We start from the raw sequence: 23,980 nt of genomic DNA, 5'->3' as shown, positions 1-23,980 counted from the left end.
AGGTGGATCCTTATGAACAGCATTAGGTATAAAACAATGCTTTTGACTCTTTGGAAAGTCTATATACATGTAGCTTCGTTTTGTAAAAAAAAAAAACCCCAACAACAGTGGTTTCCATGGACAACTTAACATCTGATGTCTAAAATTAAGCAGGAATTTGTACATTTTCTTTTTATATCAGTTTACACTGTTTCATGTTTGGTTCGATTTTACTTTTAAGATAATTGTCAATGTATATGCTCTATTTTAAGAAATGTTGAATTCGTAGGAAGTGAGAAGTAGGCCGCGTAATTAAAATGATTAAATCCGCTCCCCATTATGATTATTTCTAAAATAGTGTATTTTTCACTTTGTTAATCAAATCTGGCAGTACATTACACTGTAAACTGGCCAAGTGCCCTATCCACAATAAAGAGTCGTGTATTATATAATTACAATGTCTAAACGCTTATAAAAATGGTAATACTGTAACTAAAAAATGGTCAATATCCAAAACAAATTGGATGAATGCTACTATAATTGTGGCATTTTTAAACATTTTATTTCGAGAGATTTTTTCAACTTAACAAAATCTGCCACCCAAAATTTGTAAAAAAAAAATAAATAATAATAATAACAACTTAATGAAATTAATGCGATTTTCTCTAGATTTTGTTTATTTTCAGGATTGCGTCAAAAAGTTGGTGAGGAATTTTTATTTTCATTCATTTCAAGAATATTGACAAGACTATTGTCATATGAAAGCCAATGTTTACAGGGTTTTTTAACATTTATCTGATAAAATGCCTCTACCTGTAAAGTACAATAACTTATAATTCACCTGTATAAAATGTAAGGCATATGATACGTTATTTTAGATTTTCACTTTAACAGGTCGGGTACACTACCTTATATGGATAGCATTATTTAACACGTGACAGTATTTTCGTCAAACAGATTCTCCAATCCAGTGAATGAGTTGCAATGCATGACGGTCTACTACGTGTTTACGATTCAACAGACGCACGTGGTTTTTGTCTGTTTTATTCACAATATTTAATTGCTTGCCGGAATTTTTGTACATCTTGATTTTTACTTTAGAAGGTAAAAAAGGAAAGATTACGTACCATTAACTTTGTTCCATGCTCACATTGAAAAATACTGTTGTTTTAGTTGATCAATTGTTGCTTCAAAAAAGTGCCCAGTTGTGTATTGGTGACTTTGTCATTGTGCACTAGAAATAAATACAGGTAACTGTACATGTTTAACATACGTGAATAGCCACGGTAGTAGAAATGCACAAATATACAAACGCAGAAGCGCAAGCTGTGCAGCATATAGTATTTTTTCCGTTAAGCATTCTGATGAATGTCCCTGAAGAAAATATCAACGCGCATTCTAATAATGTTATCTTCGATATGGGATATCACGTGAAAAAAATGGTACTCGCTGCTTCTAATTCTATAGGACGTACCTCTCTTTTGAACATTGACAATGGGGTATTTAAATAGGTTGATATAAGTCCTCATATGCAATATTTTTTAAATGTGAGCATAGAAATTGAAGTTCAGACATAATTGTCCATATTTATTTCATAAATTCTGAAAAAATCATTCAAATTGAGTTTCCAAAGAACAATTCAAAATGGTATATATTTTCAATACGCTTTGTATACACTGAAACTTGTAGTAGCCCACAATGCCTTGCAACTCATGATCATTCACCTGATTGGTTTGTCGATAAAAGTAAACAGATGGCTAATTTAGTATGCAAATTTATGCCGACGTCACAAAATATAGTGGTCTCGACCTGTTTAAGAATGTTCAACTATGGAGCAGATTAGATATGTGTTTCCTTTTCCTTTTAATACAGGTCCTATTATTCATGTGTAGTTTATACCTGTATATTCTGTACATGCTATTACATGTAGATATATTTGTGACTGAAGATGTTACTTTAATTGATTAATTACTTACAGATAAAAATGCTTACTTATCGTATTTGGGCTGCCAGCCAAAGCGAGAGAACTCGTCTGTCGTATACAACATTGTAGAATTGAAACGAAACACGTTAGATAAAACGTGTATACGTTTTGCATTATGACTTTCTTCATTAATTTTATTAATTCTTTTAATCATTTTATGATATTGATCAATTGTCTCTATTTCAGATCAATTTGAACTGTTTTTAATGAAATGTTAGTACGGTGTTGTTTGTAAACGTGTTTGAGTCATACGATGTCAGGTTGCTATTTTCATTGTTGATTTCTTCTCTTTACATATATTAAATATTGTAAGCAAATTGTTATTCCCTGGATAAAGCATTATTGTTGTGATTTGAATTCACAAATAACTAAAATTTAGTGTACATGTACGAGAACACTATCGGTAAGAGAACAACAATTTTCGATTATGATGTTCAACGACAATCAGTTAATCAGTTGAATAAATATAGAATCTCTCACGATTTTCGATAGTTCATGATTTTTATCCAACGAGTTGTGTTATTTCTATCACTGATACCCTTTTTCCCGACAACCCCATGTCTTGTATCCTCGCTATAATTTCCTGGAATGCCAATATGAATGACTACATGTAGGTAAGAAAATTCTGAAAACCCAGGATTTCAGACTGTTTTTTTCTAAATATAACAGGACAGGGAAAGATTGTTAAACATCATTAAATGCTTCATATTTACAACTTCAAACTTTTTAACTGAATTATTTGTTTTTATTTTATCATTTAACTTTAATCAACCACCCAAACCTACGCAATGTTTCATTATGACGTCACGTTGGGTAAGAATACACAGCGACTGCGTAATATTAAAAAAATTGCAGATGTGATTTCCCCTGTATATTAAGCTAAATGTGTGATAAGAGATATCATTGAAAACTATCCTCGCGTTCTTAACTATAGATGGTATGTTATCATGTTATGGGCACTTCAACATTGAATCCATGGTGCAGGACTTATTTTACAAAGTTATTATTTAGCGATTGCCAACTTCTTTCACATGATAACTATTACTATCCTTTCTTATTTTCAAACAATCCTTAATTTAGTGCAAATATTAGTAAAGTATCTTAGTATTTTAAACACCTGTTTCATGCACAAACAAAAAGCGAAAGTCAGTTTACTGTATTTTGATGTTATGAACTTTTGATGTATGTATAATCATGAATAAGGATATTAATAATAAACTTAGAGCCTTTGTGATAGCAGTGCATATAACAGAAATATGCAATATAAAACTCAAGAAATCTAGATAAAAGGAAGATATTGACGAAAAACTATGTCATAACAAGAACTATACAATATTTTTTTCAAAGCATTTTTTTAATTTTCACTTTGTTAATCACATTGTTAATTAGGCGGAGTGAGTACGGTATCAATAACGTGAATCACGCCGTTAGTTACGCTGACGTCAGCCTGTACAACTGTTGCGCCACCAACCTTGACCACGCCACCTGGAATAAAGTCATTAAGGAATATTATATACCGTATATCAGTTTATTTCCGCGTGAATCCAATTTCCACTTTGTTCGCAACGATTTCCGAATTGAAAAAAATAAATCAGCGTAAATTTGATACACAGTTTGTTCTTGTAATGGAGTTCTCTCTTTCCTGATGTAGTAAACAGGTAAGTAAAAGTACGATGAACTGTATTCATTTAGTTTAGTTAAAGGTACAAATTACGGAATCGGAGGACAAGCACCAGATAATAGTTTTGTAAGCCTCGTTGTTTATTTTCAAATAATCCATTGACAAGCTAATTAAAACGGTCGCATTCCTTGCGTAAACCGATGTTTGATAATAACTGAGCTACTGGTATATGTAACGGTTCATGATCTATTTATCTATGACTGTTTGCATCTCTGGAAATAATTATCGGTAATTATTTCACATTATGGAAAACCTGTAAATGGTTTCATTGTCTGAATTTTTCATTGCCAAGAGCGACCATTTAGATACTTTTTCCCTCACAGGTTTAAACAATCGTGAATTATACTTACAATTTGACTTTGAAATAGTGAAAATTTGATTAGCGTAAATTATTTATACCGTTCTAGGCTCCAATTCGCGGAAAACACATGATGCGGAAAAAACCCCTGATATACGGTATTATGTAAGTGCTGCACATTCCGCTCAAATTGAGGAAATATATTGTACTGTATACATGAAAATATCCATCCCCGTTTTATTTTCGCCTCTTTTGCCCTCCTTTAAAACAACTGTGTCAGGGCGAATATAAGACGGGGTGAAACAGTTTGCAAGTGTAGAAAGGCGAAAATTACCTGGGGCGAAAGTAAGTCTGTGTACAGTTTTTACTTTGCACAGAAGGACAGCTGTAACCCGTGTTCTTTATTTCAAAATGAGCTTATTATCGAAACAAAATTTAATCTAAATAAAGGACAGTTTACAAAAGTTTTGCAATTCTAGCGACGGATTATATAGTTTCTAGGGTATTTCCTCAAGACAATATCAAGTGGAGACATATCAGTGAACAAATATTAGTCTGACAAATCATGGACAAAAATTTGCTTGGCTCATGTTATTTTCTAGAGGAAGAAATAGATCTATCATGCCTGAAAAACATTAGAACTGTAAATAAATAGTTACCTTTTTGTTGGTTTGTAATTGTATAGCTTATATATAAATACATGTATATCATTATGACCGGATGACATCACGAATGATATAGGCTAGTATAGACTATTTTCAAAATTAAGAGAAGCCCGATTCATTTATGATAATGACATGAAATCTCAACCAAACGTTAAAGCATGTAATTTCCCCATAAGTTATCAAATGTTTATTATGACAAGAATTCATCTTGGAAGTGCGTGTACATGTAATTAAGGCACTGTTACTTAAACCTATTATGACCTGATTATATTCATTAACGGAAGAATGCATCAAATGCCATTGACCGACCTTGGAATAATACACTATAATTAGAAAATATAGTTACACAAAGGAAAATCTTTTTATCATTGTAAACAGAGCCCATTTTCAAGGAGACTGGAGAGTGTTTGAATTATCTGAGTGTGATTACCATTAATACTAATCACGAGCTTTGACTTCTCCACCGTGGGAACTTCCTGTCCATCTTTCAGTCCACCGCTGTAGAGTACCTCCTCGGTCACGTGATATGTCAACAGAGCTGTCAATAGATACACAAACACTCAAAATCCCGGAAATTGATACATGTATGGCCGGTTTAAAAAGATTCACGAAATCAAAAACAGTTCTGATTGATTTACCAGCACATTAATTATCATTGATAGAACGCAATTGATCTATGAAAGCTGCAATTTACTCATTCATGAAGATTGAAACTATTGTAATTGATTTACTTCAATTTAGTACGATGAAAAAATTCGATCTGAAGTACATGCATGAAGATATTTTTACCCAGATACAAAGATTGGTTTTGCGTAAGTAAAAACAAAAAAAAAAAACAGATAAGAAAATTTATTCAATGTATCGTAAATATTTTAAAAATTGTAAAAAGTCTCATTTTTCAAAGTTTAGAAATATTTCAAAGTATCTGATTACATTGAAACTTTTTCCGGGTCACCATGTGAAACAATTGTCTGATCTTTGTTTTTGAAATTTTTCTTCTTTTGTTGCAAACCCCAGCGTATAAGTCTACACTTATTACTATTCATTCTTAAATGATGCGATCAAGAAAACCTATCTTGTTTATTGATTGTGAAATCATCATAAATACATTCCAATGCTTCGACATTAATTCAAGACAAGACCTTAAAAAATCACAGTTTGGTTTCAATCCTATCTCTGTTACACTTTTTTTGTATCGTTGCAACGAATTGAGATCAATTTACAAATTAAGAAAAACAATACTCATGAGGAGAATATTACACCGAGAATACCACTGAACGTTACGGGATCTGTCTGTTGATAATTCATCAACAGCCAAAAATGTCAAACATTTCTTGATAATTAAGATTTTGTCGACAGCTTTGCAAATTTGATTCAAATTTATGGAAGCAATGGTCATAAAACTACAAGTATATCATTTGAATCAATATATCTGATTCTTATTATCATTCTTCTTATTCTCTGAACATGACAATTAAAGACTAATTTGTGCAATTTATTCAAATGAAATCCCTGTTGTCCTGCAAGACAACTTTTATATTATACACGCCGTAAATTGTTTTCCTTCTTGCGCTCACATTTCCAATGGTTGGAAAAAACGCGATCTCTGATATTTCTACTTTACATGAATGTGAGACATACTTTCCTTTTCATTCATTTGCATCCTTAGATAACACACACGATATTTATGCCCCCCTTCGAAGAAGGGAGGGCATATTGCTTTGCTGCTGTCTGTAGGTCGGTCAGTCGGTCGGTCGGTCCACGAACAGTTTCCGCTCATTTTCTTTGCAGAGGATCAACATATTGAAATGAAATTTTGTAAACAGGTTTATCATGATAATAACTAGGTCAAGTTCGATATTGGGTACGATCGAGTTATTTTCGACAGAGTATTGGACGTAGAAAAATTCCAGTTATTTGCAGTTTCCGCTCATTTTCTTCGCAGAGGATCAACAAATTGGAATGAAATTTGGTATACAGCTTTATCATGATCATATATTTAGTTCAAGTTCGATATTGGGTACGATCGAGCAATTTTCGACAGAGTTATACCCTTTGGACATTGACAAATTCCAGTTATTTGTTTGCAGTTTACGTTAATTTTCTATGTGGATGTTCCAAAGGGAGGGGGGCATAAGTGTTTTACAAACATCTCTTGTTTTTTTAATTTCTCCATGCTTAGATCTCAACATTAGGTACCGATTACAATGTACTTACAAACAAGGGCTGTTTCATTACTGAGGAGGTCACTGAGTTTCCCAGGTGGTAACTTTTGGAAAGCAGCATTATTTGGAGCAAATACCGTGAAGTTGCCGTCTATAAACATAACGTACGCTGTTAGACTAAACACAAAACTATTTTAAAGTAACATAGTGATTATTCTTGAGGCGATATAGAAAGCAACATTAGTTGTAGTCGTCCGATGTCCTTCATCGGACGGAATGAATTAAGGGAGCTGAATATCAACAACATTATCCATGGGATATGCCTTGAAATATGATATTTTAAGCCATAAACTGTAAATCTCATAAAATGAAAATCCAAATAAGTTAGCTTTTAAAATTCATTTTTTCTTTTTAAGGACATTGATAAGTTTGAAAATGGCTACAGCCATCGAGCCTTCTTTAAAAATTCATTGTATATTTGACTTCTTATCACGTTTTTTTAAAAGGTCAATTTTCAAACAATCAAATCAATATGATTTATTTTCTGTTCACGAGATTGATTTATTCCAAATATTGCATTCGTGATATCATTTTCAGATACCTGTAAGCGTTTTCTGTAAATTTCCTCGAATAACGGCGTACACTAATGTACTGAGTTCCGGAGTTATGGAAGCCTCGGCTACAATTTTTTTCGTGGGAACGGGGTAGATGACTTGGTTTAACATATGGACTACACCATTGGAGGCATCATTGTCAGGTAGTATCACTTTACGCCCTGTGGCAAAAACATCCTGGCAAAATTTATGAAATTGAAACTCAAAGATTTTATCAAAGATAATAATGCTCACACTCTTATTTATTACATGAAACATACTCTTTCCTTTACATGTACATGAATTTCTACCCGAAAATAGTTATGAATAATTAACATTCAAACCCACTAGCAGTGTAAGCCATTGCTTTTATGATGAACATTGATTGATAATTAAATGAAAAATAAATTTAAAATCAGAAGGATGGGTGTTTTGCTTTTCTTTTAGCTACATTCAAAGTCGACGCAAGTAATTCTATTGTACATCTACAGACACAGTTTCTCTTATAGAAATTATAAATAAAAAACAAGACTATATCATGGTTTTTGTAAGCAATGATGGAACCTTTACAAGGATATATCAATTGTTTAATTATCTGTATTTAATGCCTTTGTATCCAGTATAGACTACAGAGTCTAAACACTAATTGCAAAGTTTGATGCTGTTTAGAACAGAGCAAAAGTGAAATGATTTACCATTAAGGCATCACTAAAGTTTAGGGTTGGAATTCTTGAGTGTTTGACCGCTTAAGGCCGCATTACTCTGAGATTCGTTAGTCAATCAAAAAATTACAGAGAAAAAAAGTTAATCAGTTAATCTTAATAACCACAACGTACACAGTGTGTAGACGGGTGTAGATGTAATAGATAATTTTAATCCATTAGATTGAATAACGAGTCCTTCAACGGGCTTTTGTAGTGTCTTTACTGAGAGATAAATAATGATATACTTGTTTGCTCGCCTTTAGCAATTGATTTTCCTTAGGGAAATTAAACGTCTGGTCCGATTATGATCTAAATTGAAGTGATGCCCCAAAGTGCTTAATTGATATAAAATACAGTTAATATTCTTAAGATTTTTACATGAATTATCGTATGTTCAAGCCTATCTGAAACATGTAATTTTATTTCTAATGGTATAACTGTATAATTCTGCAATTTTAAAAAAGATTTCTCAAGAAGAACTTAACCGAGCTGCACCATTTTCTCAATTTTTTCTTATTTTTATACAAATGCAAAACCAAATACACATATTTACTGTTTATTGTGTCCCTTAATGCTAAGAAAATTTTAGTTTACAACTTGTCGATTTCACACAATCATTGGTTTTAAAAGTTAGATTATAGCAATTAAACTATTTTAACTTATTTTGTACATAAGAGTATGCATTTTCTATACATTGTTTATTGTGATCGCTTTAATTTTCGGATTTAAGATTTTTAAGTAATAGTCTTTATCAAAAATAATAAAATTAATGTTAATTGGAAAATGTTGTTTCATTCAAATTTCAAGTTGACTATGTAAGGACTTATTTGTAATGAGGTACATTTGTATTTTAAATCCTTCTTCAATACTTGTTTAGATTAAGGTATCTATTGTGCCTTTATATTGTAAGACTGCTTAACTCAAAATATAGTATTGATCGTTTACACTCTATATCAGTCCATAGTACAAGTTGTTGGACATAACATGTAACATTGAACTCTAATGTAGTGGTAGAGAATCGAGTTGTGGGCTCTGAGGCAAGGGTTGATTTTAAAAAGGGACCAGAACACTTACGACTAAACCATATACATGCTCATTATTAATAGCTGCCAGTTCGTTATTGTAATCAATAACAGTAAAACCATACTTATATTAATGTAATACTGATGTAATGTTAGAGATTCGGGACCACGTATTAAGTTCTTTTGAAACGGACAAGTCACGATTACAACTTCATTGAAATGCAACATAAAGAATGCAACCTTTACAAAAGTGCTCTGTCAACAACACCACTGTTGCATCATCTATTGCATTATTTCATAAATCGTACTTAAACATCAACCATAATCACAACAACAACAACAACAACAACAAAGAAAACAAACCCAACGCATGGTTTGTATTCTTAAATTTAAATATATATTAGATAAAGAAAAACTCACTTGGCCGTAGATATTGATTCTGAGTTTTTCAGGGTTGTCCAAACTATCCAAAAGTTCGTTATTCTTAAGATCTTTTGCCAGTATTTTACCGGAAACGACATGATATGATAAAACCTTTTTCAGAAGAGCTTTATCTTTTGATAACTTATCCAAAACATCGGCAGGAAGAGCATCAAATCCCTTGTCTGTCGGAGCAAACAGTGTAAATGGACCTGTAGAAGAAGATTCCAAAAATTATGATGCGGCGTTTTGAAGAACCAATTACTCAAAATAATGCATATAGAGAAGAAAAATGATAGATTAAGGAGGTTAGGTGGCTAACAATTATTATCAAATCATTTTTGAATTTCCAGGTATGATTTGCTATAATTCATTGAGTAAATACAAAGTATAGTTCCGCCTTAAAATTTGAGTATTTTTAAAGCGCTAAGCATAGCTGCAGCGCTTTTTTGTCGCCAGATTTCTAAACATACTTTCACTTTCGTTTTCGCGTTTCCTATATACCGCCACCTACTGGCGGATGCTGGAGAAGTCGTATCATGGAGAAGTGGTACTCTGGACATATCATAACTTTGCAGTAGGGAGAACTTAATTATCTTCAAGTTATCCTGCATGCAGATGCATTTGTTCTACCAGTATTAAATTACAAAAAACAAATGATCTCGATTTCCAGATATTGCTAAAAGTTTAATATCAAGCATTTTTAAACATGTTTTAAGGCAGATTGTTATATTGTAAATTGTAAATTTTGACTTTACAGTCAAATGGATAAATCATTCTATGCTTCAAAATAAAGATACACTTACATTTATTGTGAAATGCTTTTATCATGTTTATTATGATTTTTCAAAAAGTCATCAGCGTTTTGTTTTCACTGTAACACGACAGCATACATTAATCATTAAAAAAAAAATTACGCATTCTATAATCGAGACATATCCAAATTCTACATCATTTCAGAATTCTGAGTAAGTGCATTTTTCTCAGTTACTTACAATATGATTCTTTACATGTATTTTCATATCAATCGATATATTTTAACACTTTCTTCCCGACTTAGCGCTTTTCAGTACTTTCAGTACTTTGATTTCTATTATCTTTATACATAGCTCTTTTGAATATCTTTATACATAGTTCTTTTAAGATTATCAGAGCACTCTAAAAATAGCCACGGTAAAAGTTAAAGTTGACATATTTGTTACGTTATGAACAACATACAGTTACTGATATTTGAAAACTTACAAATGGACAAATGTGTTCATGTTCTAGAGAACCAGTGAAATGTACACTTATTTGACCTCTGTAGTAATGATTGAACTTATCATACCTTGGCCTTTCAGAACGCTGCTCAGTTCGGCGTCTTGTAGTAACTTCACCAATGTCATGGCTCCACGTTGTTTTGCAATGTCTAACACATTGTCTTGACTGCATACAAGATTTACCATAAGGAGGACAAAAAATTGTTGATACATATTTCCTTACAAATATATAATCCTTTCTTCCCTTAGATATACGGCAGTGCAAAACACAAAAACACGCGGTAGTATCAGTCTAGAATTTGAACCTTTACCTGTTGTGAATTAATGGTTATCAAACATGGAATGCTTCATCGTTATCACAATATTCAAAGCCTTATCTTGCAATACAAAGGAGCTTACAGACTGTCTGTCATAAGGTTGTTTACATACTGTTGATAAAGAACTATTTTCACGAATATAACAATTCCTGAATTTTTCATAATGGTTGAGGAAATGCAATAAAACAATTTTGATTGAATTTGGTTTTTTAATTGCATTAAAGAATACTGCTTAGAGCGATTAACCGCGGATAATTCTGTATTTTTTTTGGTTAAGGATGACGTGCCTAGATAGTAGGTATTTGATCAGGTATTTGTTAACTGTAATAAAAGCGTTATCATTGCTCAAACTAGGAAAAACCTTTATATAAACAGTTAACTTCACTGTTTGGTGGTTCATGCAGATATGAGAGCAGCAATGATGAAGAGAAATGGTCGTAACATGTACTTTTATATTCCGAATGAATCACCAGGAAAACATGTCATTGTTTATATTTTTTATTACTTCTTTCTTTTAACAAACTAATGAATTAATCATAAAAGAAAATTAAAGTAATTAATTTATTATTTGGAACGTTTATACGTAAAATAAAAGAAATGACTATTTTTCTATGTATGTAAGTCTGACATCATATTTATTTCGCGTGGTCCGTGACTGTTTAGGTTGATGATGGTTTATATCGATCGATAAAATTGTTAGAACTGCATAATATATAGTATATTTATGATATGATATTATTTCATCCCTCTCAGATTAAAGGAGCATGGGGTTACAATTTGGTCAAAAATCATTTTTCCGATTCTACTGTTTGCAATGCTTCAGTAAGGCATTTTTAGTAGGCAAACAAACTTTAGGTGTCATTTGTTGAGATATAAGCGAGTTACGGAGCTTAAAATTCTTTGCTATGTAAACAAAGCTTTTGTTTACATTTTGAATGTTGATTTGAAAATTGTTAAACGTTAAGAACTGTTTATTTATGCACTAAAATGAGTAAGAAGATAGACAAATCAGTTTGAAAAAGATGTTTTACAGGTATATCGAACCTATGTTAACAAAAACAGGACACGAGCGTTGTTTATATGATAAAGAGTTATGAGCCCTGTATATTGCTTAAAACTCTACGACTGACTCTCAAAATTCATTTGATCATAAGAGATGCATTTCGACAGCATTGCAAATAATAAAAACAGAAAAATATAATTTTACCAAAATCGTGACCATATCCCTTTAAAAGAGCAATGAATCACAATGGATTAAGTTAGGAAATGGAGAAAAAATCAATCAGTAGTTGTAAATAAAGGCCAGGGAAAACAGTGAAAGAAACACAGTAAACTTGATACAAACTTGGTTTGTTTGAGCCGGTAGTGAGATTGACAAAATAAAACCCGTTAAACGCATCGCAAATCAAATGCCTATCGCCCATAACAGTTTAGTGTCTTAATCACATACAATTTTTTAGATATCACGGGTACAATATTCACAGGAAGCAAAGTTTGCTTGTTTATTTAACACTGTACAGAGGATATATCATTTGTAAGGTTTTATACTGATTCATTCAATGCATGCATTTAAATTAAAAAATGAAGAACATATTTGTAGCGTCCGGTCTGAAAAAAATGGAAAGAAAGAAAAAAACACTACAATCTCTAAGAGGTCTTCTGTTGGAAACGGAAGACCTTAATAAGATGAACATTTAGCTGTTACAACTCGAAATACAGTACAGTGGTAAAATGTTTAAGAATTCAAGACTCAACCAAATAAAAGATCTATATTCCATAATGCAATGACAAAACCCTATTCTTTGTTTATGATCTTCAACCTAAACATTTGATCACGTTACACGAAACAACACACGTAGATGTCAGCTAATGCCAACTACAGATATACACTGGTTACAAATGCTCTACCTCCCTCCAGACCTCGGTTGCTGAATGTACACTAATAGCATTTACTCAAACGTCATTTGATTTAATCAAAGCTGTGTAGTCGTGCACTGTGGCTCTTTTGTGTATATCTTCGTGAAAAGAAATTGCATTGTCCATCCTCCATCAGTTCTAATAACCATTAACGCAGATTTACGATAATGACATTGTAGTGCTTTTCATTTCATAACACATCCGACGCTGATGTTGATACCATCGGCCTACCGGAAAAGACTTTCAAGGGAAGTGATATGATGAAGGAAATCGAATGATCTGTGTCACAATCTCTTTGTCAATTACTGTAGGCAAAATGCATAGGGGCATGTATTGTTCAACGCTGTACATAAGCTTTTCAGTATAGAAATGGAACCAAGTTTCTGTTAGCACGAAAAGGATACTAGAAAAGGCATCGCAAATTCTTACTATCGATCATTATGCATCAAATGCGACCATATGCGAATGGAAATAGGTCTCGCTTGAAAATAGAAATTTGTGAAATAAAGGTCTTAATTTTGAAATTAAGTATTAATAAAAAAATCCGATTTCCCCCTATAAATTTGCCTATGCTAGTTTGTGTTGTATGGGGACAAAACGAAAAAATCAAGCTGTGAAGCAATATACATTATACCATTATTGGCAATACACAATACGTATACATGCCATTAAACATGTACACAGTAAAGACGCACTTTTAGAGATTCAAGTAATTTAGTAATTTGATTTAAAACATTACCATTGGAAATTATAAAAAGAAAATCAGTAGAAGTTACCGTGATGCGTTTGTGTTGAGAATCTTATGCTTTTGTGAAATAAAAACCCAGGAGGCTTATGAAAACGGATTGTCTTCATTAAAGATTTTAATGACAAAATAATGATACCCTTTATGGGAACGAATGGCAAAACGATGCCCTAATCACGTAAAGAAGGCTTTTGAAAATACCAACATCGAAAGATACACTTCCTAAAATGTGACTTCACGTAAAAAGCACGGTCTCCCTAATTGATACTGATCCCTTCATCAAACCTCAATGTATTGTATTCAACATGAACGCAAATGCTAAGCAAAGCACCAAATTCCATAATTTTTTTTCAAATAAGCAGACGCCTGCTGCTTAATAATTATTTTCATTTTTATTTTAAAGCCATTTATTGTCCGGTTAATAGCGCAAATTATCATACTCTAAATCCGGTATTTTTCGGTACGATCTTATTTTTTTTTCGCGATCACTTTTACATCGCAAGATATGAAGTACGCAAAAAATCCAATACGTTATTGTTAAGAAACTTTTTAAACCGTAAAATACGTTACATAGTTTTTCCCTTCTAGAAATGTTTGTGACACGCGAAAAAAAAAACAAAACAAAGAAACGGATATACGGTACATGTATATCTATAAAAGTCTTAATTATTTATTTGTCTTCTTTCTCTAATTCATCAAATTTAGATCGGCCATGCTTTATTATACACACAGTCTTGTTCTTTATTGAATCAATTAAACGGTGTAAAATAATTATCACTCGGTTAATGGATTTGCAACATCTTACTTTAAAAATGATTTTAAGAATAATGATATCCGTATCAATTGTTTGTTTGTTGCTTTGTTCCTTTTGGTTATGGATTCTTGTTATTGATTACATAGCCCTCTGTTAGGCTTGCATTATTACTTTTAGGCAAATGTTAATCTTGTGCTTAAAAAGAAATTTGGAAACAGCAAAACTGTATTGATACAATTCTAGAAGTTCGTTGATGCAACAAATAATTTTTGAGAAGTGGATTTCTGTTAAACTTACCTCGGCAATAACGCAAACATATTGCAATTCGTGATTTTTGAGGGCACTGATTTTCTCACTTAAACTACAGTTCAAATAAAATTTTCTGTAAGTAAATGCAACTGAATTCAAAATTATACACTTACATTCGTTCGTTTTTTTTAAAAATTTATTTTTACAGAAAAGCCAAGCCTCTGACTTTAACTTCGTTAACATTGCATAATCTTATGTCAGCAATAATCGTTCACGAAAACAGTCTTCTCAAAAACTGAAACCTGATGTCCACCGAACAAATAAAGATAGCTATGTGTATTTAACCGTTTGCTCGACGACGCTCCTTGTTTTTACTTTCTGTATCTGAAGCTCACGCAATGTTCTTGATAACGTCAATACAAAAGGCATAGTTGCCCTCTTCCCCCTCTATTGGATTGGTGATCTTTGTTTGCAGTGAGTAGCTGTGACGAGAAGTCCTAGCTAGCCCACGGAGCGCGGTATAATACATCACAATTAGAAGCTGTGTCAAGAAAATCGCTTTGGTATTGACAGGATAGTGTGTATATATATATAGGCTCAACAGGTGTTGAAGGAAACTGGTACAGTTTGTTCCTGTTATCTTAAGCCAAAATGCGTAAGTATATATATTATTGAAGCATTTTTTTTTATCTCTCTCTTTTTTTTTAAATATTCCGTAAAAATTGGTCTTTGATACAGCATTGAACGTTTGAATATGACTTTGTATATACCGGTACTTGTTTTTTCGCCTTCATTCAATAAATTCCCATTGAGAAGACTGCCTTTCATAGAATATATGATGTTGCAGAAACACTATGGATTATATGTATATCTTACATAGCCATAGCTACATAACCACGTACCTAGTTCTAGTTAACCCTGTATTTTGCATTGAACTATGCAAGTTTATGCCTTACATTCACCAAACGCAGATCTTTTGAAAACGACTAGTTGTAGAGGAACTTGATACCATTTTTAAACATGCTGTCTGGTTTTTTTTAATTTACTAAAACAAACCCTGTACTTTTAAATCTATATTATTAAACGTTAAACTGAAGGTTTTTGAAAAGATAATTAAAGGTTAAAAAGAAATAGAAATGATATATTGTTGTTATAGCATATAAAACTCTAACACGCTGTATAGGTTCTTTTAGCTTCCTGTCGTGATATCGCATGATTTATGGTTTTTAATTAAGTACAACGGTTTTTTGGCCAAAGAAACTAAGTGACAGCGCTTTATTGTTAATTCCGATAATATAGAACTGCTTACTGGTAAAAGGAATTAGTAATATGACAGAATTGTGTAGGAATTGTGTAGGGCAATAAACGAAAATAAAGTAATCAACTTTGACAGTGGTGTGTTCCCTTATTTAAAAATAGTAGCAGTTTAAGGTTAACGTCCCACATTACAAAATTCTTACAACGGTTAGGTACATTATTTATAAATCGGAAGACATTTATTCTTTACATACAACTCTCCCCCCCACCCCAATGAAAAAACCCAAACCAACAAATGGTAATTCTATCATTTTTATATTTTACCTTGCTATGTATGGTCCTTGCCATAAACAGCGTTAGATTTTCCTTAAATTGACAAAGTTGATATTTTCGTTATTGAAAATAGCAGTTTCTAAAGAACTTTATATAAAAAGCTTAAACTCGGAATTACAATGCAAAATTTTAAAAAAAATGTTTGATTTAAATTATTGAGGATAAGGCCCATTAGATCAACAGAGATATGTGCATGAATATAACTGGTTTTGCTAATTACATGCCACGAAAAACTCTTTTTTAAACTACTAAGATGATCTGAAAAAATATTTACTTTGCTGAAAATCCCAAGACATTTCCTTCTTACACCTTTTCGCGAATAACAAATTCGATTTTCTTACAAATCGAGGATTGAGATATTACAATTTCTGTTCACTTTTTTCAACCATGGTCGTACATTAAGATTTTTTTGCATATAAATATTTTCAAAAATATTTCAAAAAAGGCATTACTTCCTTTATTTGTCTTAAAATTGATAAACATTTTGATAAAGTATAGCAATATTTGGAATTGATCTTGGAAAAAACATCATAACAATGATACAGAAATTGAAAGCACATTAGGTTTTGAGATGAAAACAAACCAATGCATAATTATAGAATTTGTTAGTATTTTTAATGAAAAAAAAATCATTTGTTATCTAATTAGATCATTGTCTATCATGCGAGGATTGTGCAGGCATACAATAGAAATTGTGCAAAGTGACTGTGCAGTATACTTACGTTTTAATGAAAGGCATGCCACAAATACAACCCATTATGGGTTATCATAATAATCAATTTTTATCCAAAAGAGATTACTGTTCCGTTTTCTTATCGGGTTGAAAGAAATTAAACACAAACTAATCCGTTTGTTGAAATCTTTGTAAAAAAAAATTGATAGAGTTCGCTTTCAGACCAATTTGCAAATTCTTAATTGAATTTTTTTTATTCGAATCTATTTATATTAGATTACAATAACACTAATTGGATTTCTTTTTTAAGTATTTTTTTGGTTCGATATATTATTTATTTATTTGAGTGCAACCATATGTAGAGAAATACAATGATTGAAATAATATAGCAGGTGTCTGATCTTTCACGTCGGTTATGAAATATGAGCACCCATCAAACACGTTATTCTTAGTAATTTAAAACTCATCTTCTTTCATATTAATCAACAACAGATATTAATGTGAGAATCACATGCTTATACACGAGTTCAAAACACAAGTTTGAAGTTATGATTAAGAATTAATAGGCAGAGCAGATAAAAAAACCCCACACAAGAAACATTGATCTTTTGTAATTTATATAATATTGGAACATCAAAAGTACATTTCTAACGTTTTGTGAAAAAAAGAGTGAGGAAATTGACATTTACCTAACAATTTGAAACATATTAATGTACTGTAAAGTGCATTTTGTAGCCAGTGATCTCAAAGGTAAATGAACTGTGATCTATGTACATGTATTATACTCACGTCTGATACGAAGTCTCGTAGGTCGAGATTTAACGAGAGTATAATTGGCGGGATCGCCCATCTACTGCTCCACGCAGACGTGTTCGTGACTGACTGGCCCTTATTGTAGGTGGCTGTTGTAGATCTTAATCCCATCGGTAACTCAAATCTGTTTACACCCTTGTTAAGAATGGTGACAAATTAAGAAATAATGATTCTCTTAATAGGAGAATCGTGGTTTTTCCCTTTCAACACCTCTTTTATTAATGTATTTTCAGAACTCTTTCAAATGAAGTCTAAGGCTTGTTTAAATTATTTCATATTGAATTGAAATTTTGCAGCGCCCTATGAAGGTATATCAAACCAAAAATAAGAAAAACAACTCAACTTGAATACATATGTACATGAAAAATTTATCGGATTATAAAAATACACTATCAAAATTAAATTAAAGGAATTTGAATTGTAAAATAATATATAAGCAATGCCGATGTTATCGCTCAATACTTTGATTTGCGGAAATTGTTCTGTTTTGTAACTATTTGTCTAATTTCATTTGGGTATGTTTTTTTTTTTACATTACTTTGATAATTCTTAACGTTTGCAATAGAATCATGGTAATTATGAAGTCCACAAAGTTTAAATCCTGTCGTTAGGCAAAATTAACAATTTCACTCATACTCTGATATAGAACTGTTAACAGTTGGATGAGCTACAGATAAGGTATACCCAGCGGAGTTTCAATAACTTATCTTCATTAACATGCAATGACTCCAAGTTAGATATCTGGGCTATGTTGCCCTTCTGTCTAAACTGCTGTCAACTTCATATAGATGTACTACTTTCACTGAGGTTTTTAATGATGCTGAAGAAAAAAATCAATTTCATTCTGCATGGAACTTTCATACTCAACGAAATGCATCATCTATTAAAGGCAAATCTTATAGGACTCTCAATTTCCTTTTATTTGGAGTAAATTAACAGATTCGTATAAAATAACCACCATGTGGTAATTAATTGAAATTGAATTGAGGCATTATTAAGAAGTCTTAAAGCCGGCCAAAGTTTTAATGAATTTCTTTTTTTACTTTTGAACGCATTAAGGAATTTTTTTTCGGAAAGAAATGGATACTCTAGCTCTGATTACGACACTTCATTAAGTGGAGGCGTGTAATTTAGCAACATTACTAAAAATAACTAAAGAGTGTTATTTTTAGGAATCATTGTTTAAGAATACAGAATGCGCAAGATAATTCAAGAGATATTCAATTAATTTATTTAAGTTCTATGCCAGACAAAAAAGTATCACACAGTCGTATTTAAGTTTGACTACGAGATCTTTTCAAAGGAAAGCAGAACGCGTCTCAAAAAGATAAGAGATAAACCAAATCTTCTTCTATTTCTTTAATGTAAGTTAGAGCTCTGCCTTGTACAGTAAAAGCCAAAATCAAAAATAAATCATTAAAAAGCATACAAGAAACTTAAGTTTTAAGTCCATCATAACACAATATTTTTTGGTTAATACGGGAGACATGTGGGAAAAAAGTGAAAATTATAATCACCCTACCTGAACGACAATAATATCAAGCGATTTCAAACACATAATGATATCCCAAAACGCTGAAATAAAAAATCTTAATGTTTGTTCTCAAAATATCTAATGTCTTTTTAGTGTTACAAATGTATTTATTAACACTTTAATTATTATCACAAGAGCCCGAAGTAATGTTTTATAGGTTACAAATATATTTCTACGCTGTTTAGAGATTTTTTAAATTAGTGGTAGCAATGGATATTGTAAAATTCATTTATGGAAGAATCCCAGGTTATTTTCCTCTTTCTAAATTTGATTATGTCAGTGGGTGTTTAAACCAGCATAGATACGTGTTGGCAAGACAGAATAAATAGTCACCTTGTCAACTAGATATTACTTTTAGCTTATTTGATTTAAATGATAATAGAAGTTTGATATTTCATAAGATTATGCATGTTTTTTTTAGTTTTTTTTTTTTTTTTTTAGAAAAGCTTCCTTTCCATACATTCGCAATGTTTCATTAGTTCATTTTGTGTTTATTTTTTCCAAATATACATGTAGGAAACTGTACAAAGGGAAAGGAAGATTACTTTTACATTTGCTTAATTAAATTAAAATATCCATTTGGAAATATCGTTGATCAGGGATATTCTCTCTTTTTTCTATTTAAATATAATTTTATGGTTCACCGCTACAATCAAATTATATACCATTGTTTCTATTCATCATTCAATCATCGTTTACCCCTACTATCGAATTATGTTTTATCGTTTACCCCTACTATCGAATTATGTTTTGGGTTGCTCTTTCACTTGCCAAGATGGCTTGTTTAAAAGACACTTGTTGATATTGTAATAGTTTTTATTGCATATTGGCAGCACAAGAGGAAAGACTGTTTCCAATCCAAGCAAGCCTTGCCATATAATTGTTACTTGTTGAAATCGCATCATCAATCACATTACTTTCGCTGCAAATGAATTGATAGTTTTATTGGGTCTTTTTATATGCCAAATACGAATGACATTCGCATAATACTCTGTACAGTCGATATTAATGAATGATGACTGATCACTTTCTTTTAATTGAATAAGAGACATATGCTGTTGACGATCAGAATCGACATATATGACATTCCAATCCATTGTATGATTATGGCTCATGAACACCTTTGAGACTAGTTTCTTTAATCAGTACAACAAATAACTATTAAAAAGATTTGACATTCTAGAATTTCGAACAAAATTAAAAATCCCATAAAAATTGATATTTTGGATTTTTTAAGCCCTTGATATCTACTTTATTTGAACCAAGTCTCTCTGTCGATTTCTCACTTGGGATCTATTACTCAATAAATTACGAAGAAAGAAAAACCGAAACTGTCAATTTTCATAATTCGACGCCATCTAATTCCCCATCCTGTGACGGCGTATTGCCATACAAGACTTTAAAGTAGGCCAAAGGGGCCTTTAAAAAGTTAACGACTCATTGACCTTTTGAGGTGTTAGGTTCCTTTTTAAATTATGATGAAACGCAATATTCTCAAATGGTCTTTATACAGAAGCATTAAATTAATTATAAATAACTTGCATGATTGCATATGTACATTTAAAATGCTTTTTGTAATTGCATTGCAAAAATTCTTAATATGTAAACGGTGTGACCGTTGGACCGAGCGCAGATTTAACAAAGTGCAGTTTGATTTTTGTATAATAAAATCTATTTAAAACGCACACAGAAGGATCCGCCTGCATGGTTGCCTACTCAAATCATTCGTCAAAGTTAAACTAAACGTCGCGTGCTCAGTCTACATTATGACGTCATATTTCAGACGTAAAACGTTCAAGTTTTGTCTTCGGAAAAAGCCGAAGAGAGTTACGTGATTCCGATTTTTTTTATTTCTTCTTTCATTGTTCATCAATTAAATTCATATGAATGCCGCTGTAATAAAATTAAATATTTTGTTAAGTATCTAAAAGATCAGTTTCTTGACGTTAATGTTTTTATTTTCCATCTGATAATTTGATAAGACATACATAGAACAAGTCGTGTTTCTTGCTTGAAGCACTACTGAAACTTATCTGGTTTCCTTTTTAATTTCTTTTAATTAAAATTACCTTCTATTGAAACACTGGAACTTATTTAATCGAGTTCAGGGGCAATAAACATCGATAAGTACCAGTCAATCAATGATCGAACTAACTTTTTAAAAACAAAATGGCTGCCAATATGGCGGCGCCCAGGGCTGGAAGAATTTTTTTTTGGCCTTAGTACCCCTGATTCAACTTTCATTTTTCACTGATTTTCTTATATATACGTGTTACCATTAATCCTCGCTTCGCGAGGCGGGCTTCGCCCGCCTCTCGCTGCGCTCGGTATTAATTATATATATTTATTTGATAAATGAAAATCATGCTTTTGTCATTAAGTTATATATAGAACGGAATTTATACATTTTTATCTATTTTAATAACCTTTCTGAAAATGTATATTTTTTCTTTAGAAAATCATCAATCACAGTTTTTATTCAACATGGAGACTATATTCATCTTCCTTTTGGCCGCTACTATAGATTGTGTATCACCATTTGGATTTCATCACGTAGGAATTGTTTCGCCAAAACAAAGCGAATCGAAGTTGTATAATTCTTTATTTGAAAATTACAAAACAGAAACAAACGATATACCGATTTGGAAAAAGTTCCATTTTTGGAAGAAAAAGAGGGATTTTTGGACTGATGATGCGATCGATCCTAGCTCTAGGTTTCTTTCACCAGAAAATCAAGATAACTTCCCACCAAAGACAGAAAACATATTCAGTGAGCTGAAGCCCTATGAGTCGTTCCAATTTGTTGATACTCAAAGCGAACCAAGCGAAGATTTTGACCCAGAAGAAATGGAACTAAATGACATGTTACAAGATTCTGATCCATCTGATTTTGGAAGCTTTGGACCAAACGTAGTTCCATCAGATGATTCTGGACTTAGTGGTGGTTTTGGAGTATTACAGAGCAATGTAAAGAATACTGAACACTCACACCAAACGGAGGGTTTTATAAACAGCGGGGTAAGTTTACTGGATCACTTATTAAGTGTATCACTTATACAGCAATTTATTCTTACGGTACTTTTGCTTCTGCATTGACTCATCAAGTGACCATATTTAAAGATGAAGTAAAATATTGTGATTTGATACATAAACGTTAACTAACAATTGCAATTTTTCTATATAACTTGGCAAGGAAATGGTGATGCTTGTGTAATAAATCTCTCATTTTACAAAAAAAAAAATGAGAAAACATGAGTAATTACAATAGATAAATCTCTATTTCAAAATCTTACACATTTTTTCTCTGTTGACTCGCCATTGTCAAAACAAAGATCGCTTTCAATCTTGTTAACTGCTGACAAACAAACCTGGATAATTTAAATGTGCATGCACACTATTGTATTGATATGATACCTTTGAATATACATGTACCACTGATGTGATTCATGTAATACGTATATTGTTACCAATTCTGAGTCACTACCTTAATTAAATTGGGTGTATTGTTACATAAAAATGATGGAATCACTTTTATTCGTGGGGGGGGGGGGGGGGGGGGGGTAATGTTTGTGGGTAGACAAAGTTTTTCTAGTTCGAGGAGACGTAATTTCGTTGGTAGCATAATCGGGATAATTTTGATGAATTAAAAAAAAATATGATTGTGGAGATGTAAATTCGTGGGCAAGGGTTACCTACGAACATTGAAGCCCCCCCCCCCCCCCCCCCCCCCGAACAATGATGATTCTATAGTACAACTTTTTCACTCTACTGTTTTTAACTGATTTGTAGTCTGGAACATGTGTCAAAAATATTTCACTACAAGGAACCACGAGTTGTGTGTCCGACGCAGACTGCAAAGATTGCAATGGATTTGTATTTCATTGTGCCAGTAACTTCTGCAAAGTTGGTCCTGCTCCAAGTTGTGGGACAGAATGTGGTAAAATATTAAAGTTCATTTATTTTAACTCAATATACCATTATACATTTTTGACAGTGACCCTGAGAAAAAACTTAATTAAACTTAAAAATATTAATATTAATGTTTTGATCTTTCAGATATCACCGATGGTTTTCCTGCTTGGCTTCTTAAGCGATGAAGATCATTGGATGAACCGAAGACTGGTTATCTTTTGTTGTGTTTGGATAAAACATTTCGCAGTCTCTAAATGACATTTAACTATTTCAATTTGTTTACATGAATAAGGATATAAATATTTTGCATTTATCATAATTATTATTTATAAACGATAGCAGAAAGACATATTTCGCGTAATTCTTAGACATTACATTCAATATTAGAATTGCAATATCATGTTAATTTGACCCGCTGAATTTTGAACTTTGTACCAACAACCAGCATTCTTGTCCTTCTATATAAGAATGATGAATGTTATTTTAAAAGATTTACATAGGTATTTCAAAAAAAGGTTTCTTAAGATACATGTTATATTGCTTAATCACTTTTGTTGATCTAATATTGTACATTTTAAAGCCTGACACTTTAGGTCATTTTAAGGTACGTGTTATTAATTTGATATGTTAATGTATTTGCTCCAATTTCAATACTTTTTGCACATAAGTTTCATTATCCACTATTTTACATCTAAGGAAACAGGAT

General features: G+C 31.9%; 2 protein-coding genes across 2 annotated transcripts; one reads left to right on the top strand and one right to left on the bottom strand.

The window, feature by feature from the left end:
• Positions 1–3,336: 3,336 nt before the first annotated feature.
• On the bottom strand, positions 3,337–11,099 carry LOC128157764 (transforming growth factor-beta-induced protein ig-h3-like). The gene is made up of 6 exons (XM_052820382.1): positions 10,839–11,099; positions 9,512–9,723; positions 7,374–7,563; positions 6,825–6,923; positions 5,038–5,145; positions 3,337–3,448 (listed from the first exon to the last, which is right to left on the bottom strand). The coding sequence occupies exons 1-6, from the start codon at positions 10,981–10,983 to the stop codon at positions 3,345–3,347; spliced, it is 858 nt and encodes a 285-aa protein (XP_052676342.1). The 5' UTR covers positions 10,984–11,099; the 3' UTR covers positions 3,337–3,344.
• Positions 11,100–15,181: 4,082 nt separating this feature from the next.
• On the top strand, positions 15,182–23,965 carry LOC128157765 (uncharacterized). Its single transcript, XM_052820383.1, has 4 exons — positions 15,182–15,407; positions 21,818–22,380; positions 23,152–23,299; positions 23,419–23,965. The coding sequence occupies exons 1-4, from the start codon at positions 15,404–15,406 to the stop codon at positions 23,457–23,459; spliced, it is 756 nt and encodes a 251-aa protein (XP_052676343.1). The 5' UTR covers positions 15,182–15,403; the 3' UTR covers positions 23,460–23,965.
• Positions 23,966–23,980: the final 15 nt, after the last annotated feature.

The sequence above is a fragment of the Crassostrea angulata genome, chromosome 8 (genome assembly GCF_025612915.1).
Source record: "Crassostrea angulata isolate pt1a10 chromosome 8, ASM2561291v2, whole genome shotgun sequence".
NCBI classification, from domain to species: domain Eukaryota; kingdom Metazoa; phylum Mollusca; class Bivalvia; order Ostreida; family Ostreidae; genus Magallana; species Magallana angulata.
The sequence above is the reverse complement of the archived record's forward strand: the minus strand, read 5'-3'. Positions and strand labels throughout refer to the sequence as shown.

Coding starts and splice junctions, on each gene's coding strand:
- LOC128157765 (XM_052820383.1), top strand. Junction 22,381..23,151: donor AGGGTTTTATAAACAGCGGG/GTAAGTTTACTG, acceptor ACTGATTTGTAG/TCTGGAACATGTGTCAAAAA. Junction 23,300..23,418: donor AAGTTGTGGGACAGAATGTG/GTAAAATATTAA, acceptor TTGATCTTTCAG/ATATCACCGATGGTTTTCCT.
- LOC128157764 (XM_052820382.1), bottom strand. CDS start 10,983: ATGTATCAACAATTTTTTGTCCTCCTTATGGTAAATCTTGTATGCAGT. Junction 9,724..10,838: donor CAGCGTTCTGAAAGGCCAAG/GTATGATAAGTT, acceptor CTTCTTCTACAG/GTCCATTTACACTGTTTGCT. Junction 3,449..5,037: donor GCTCGTGATTAGTATTAATG/GTAATCACACTC, acceptor ACTTTATTCCAG/GTGGCGTGGTCAAGGTTGGT.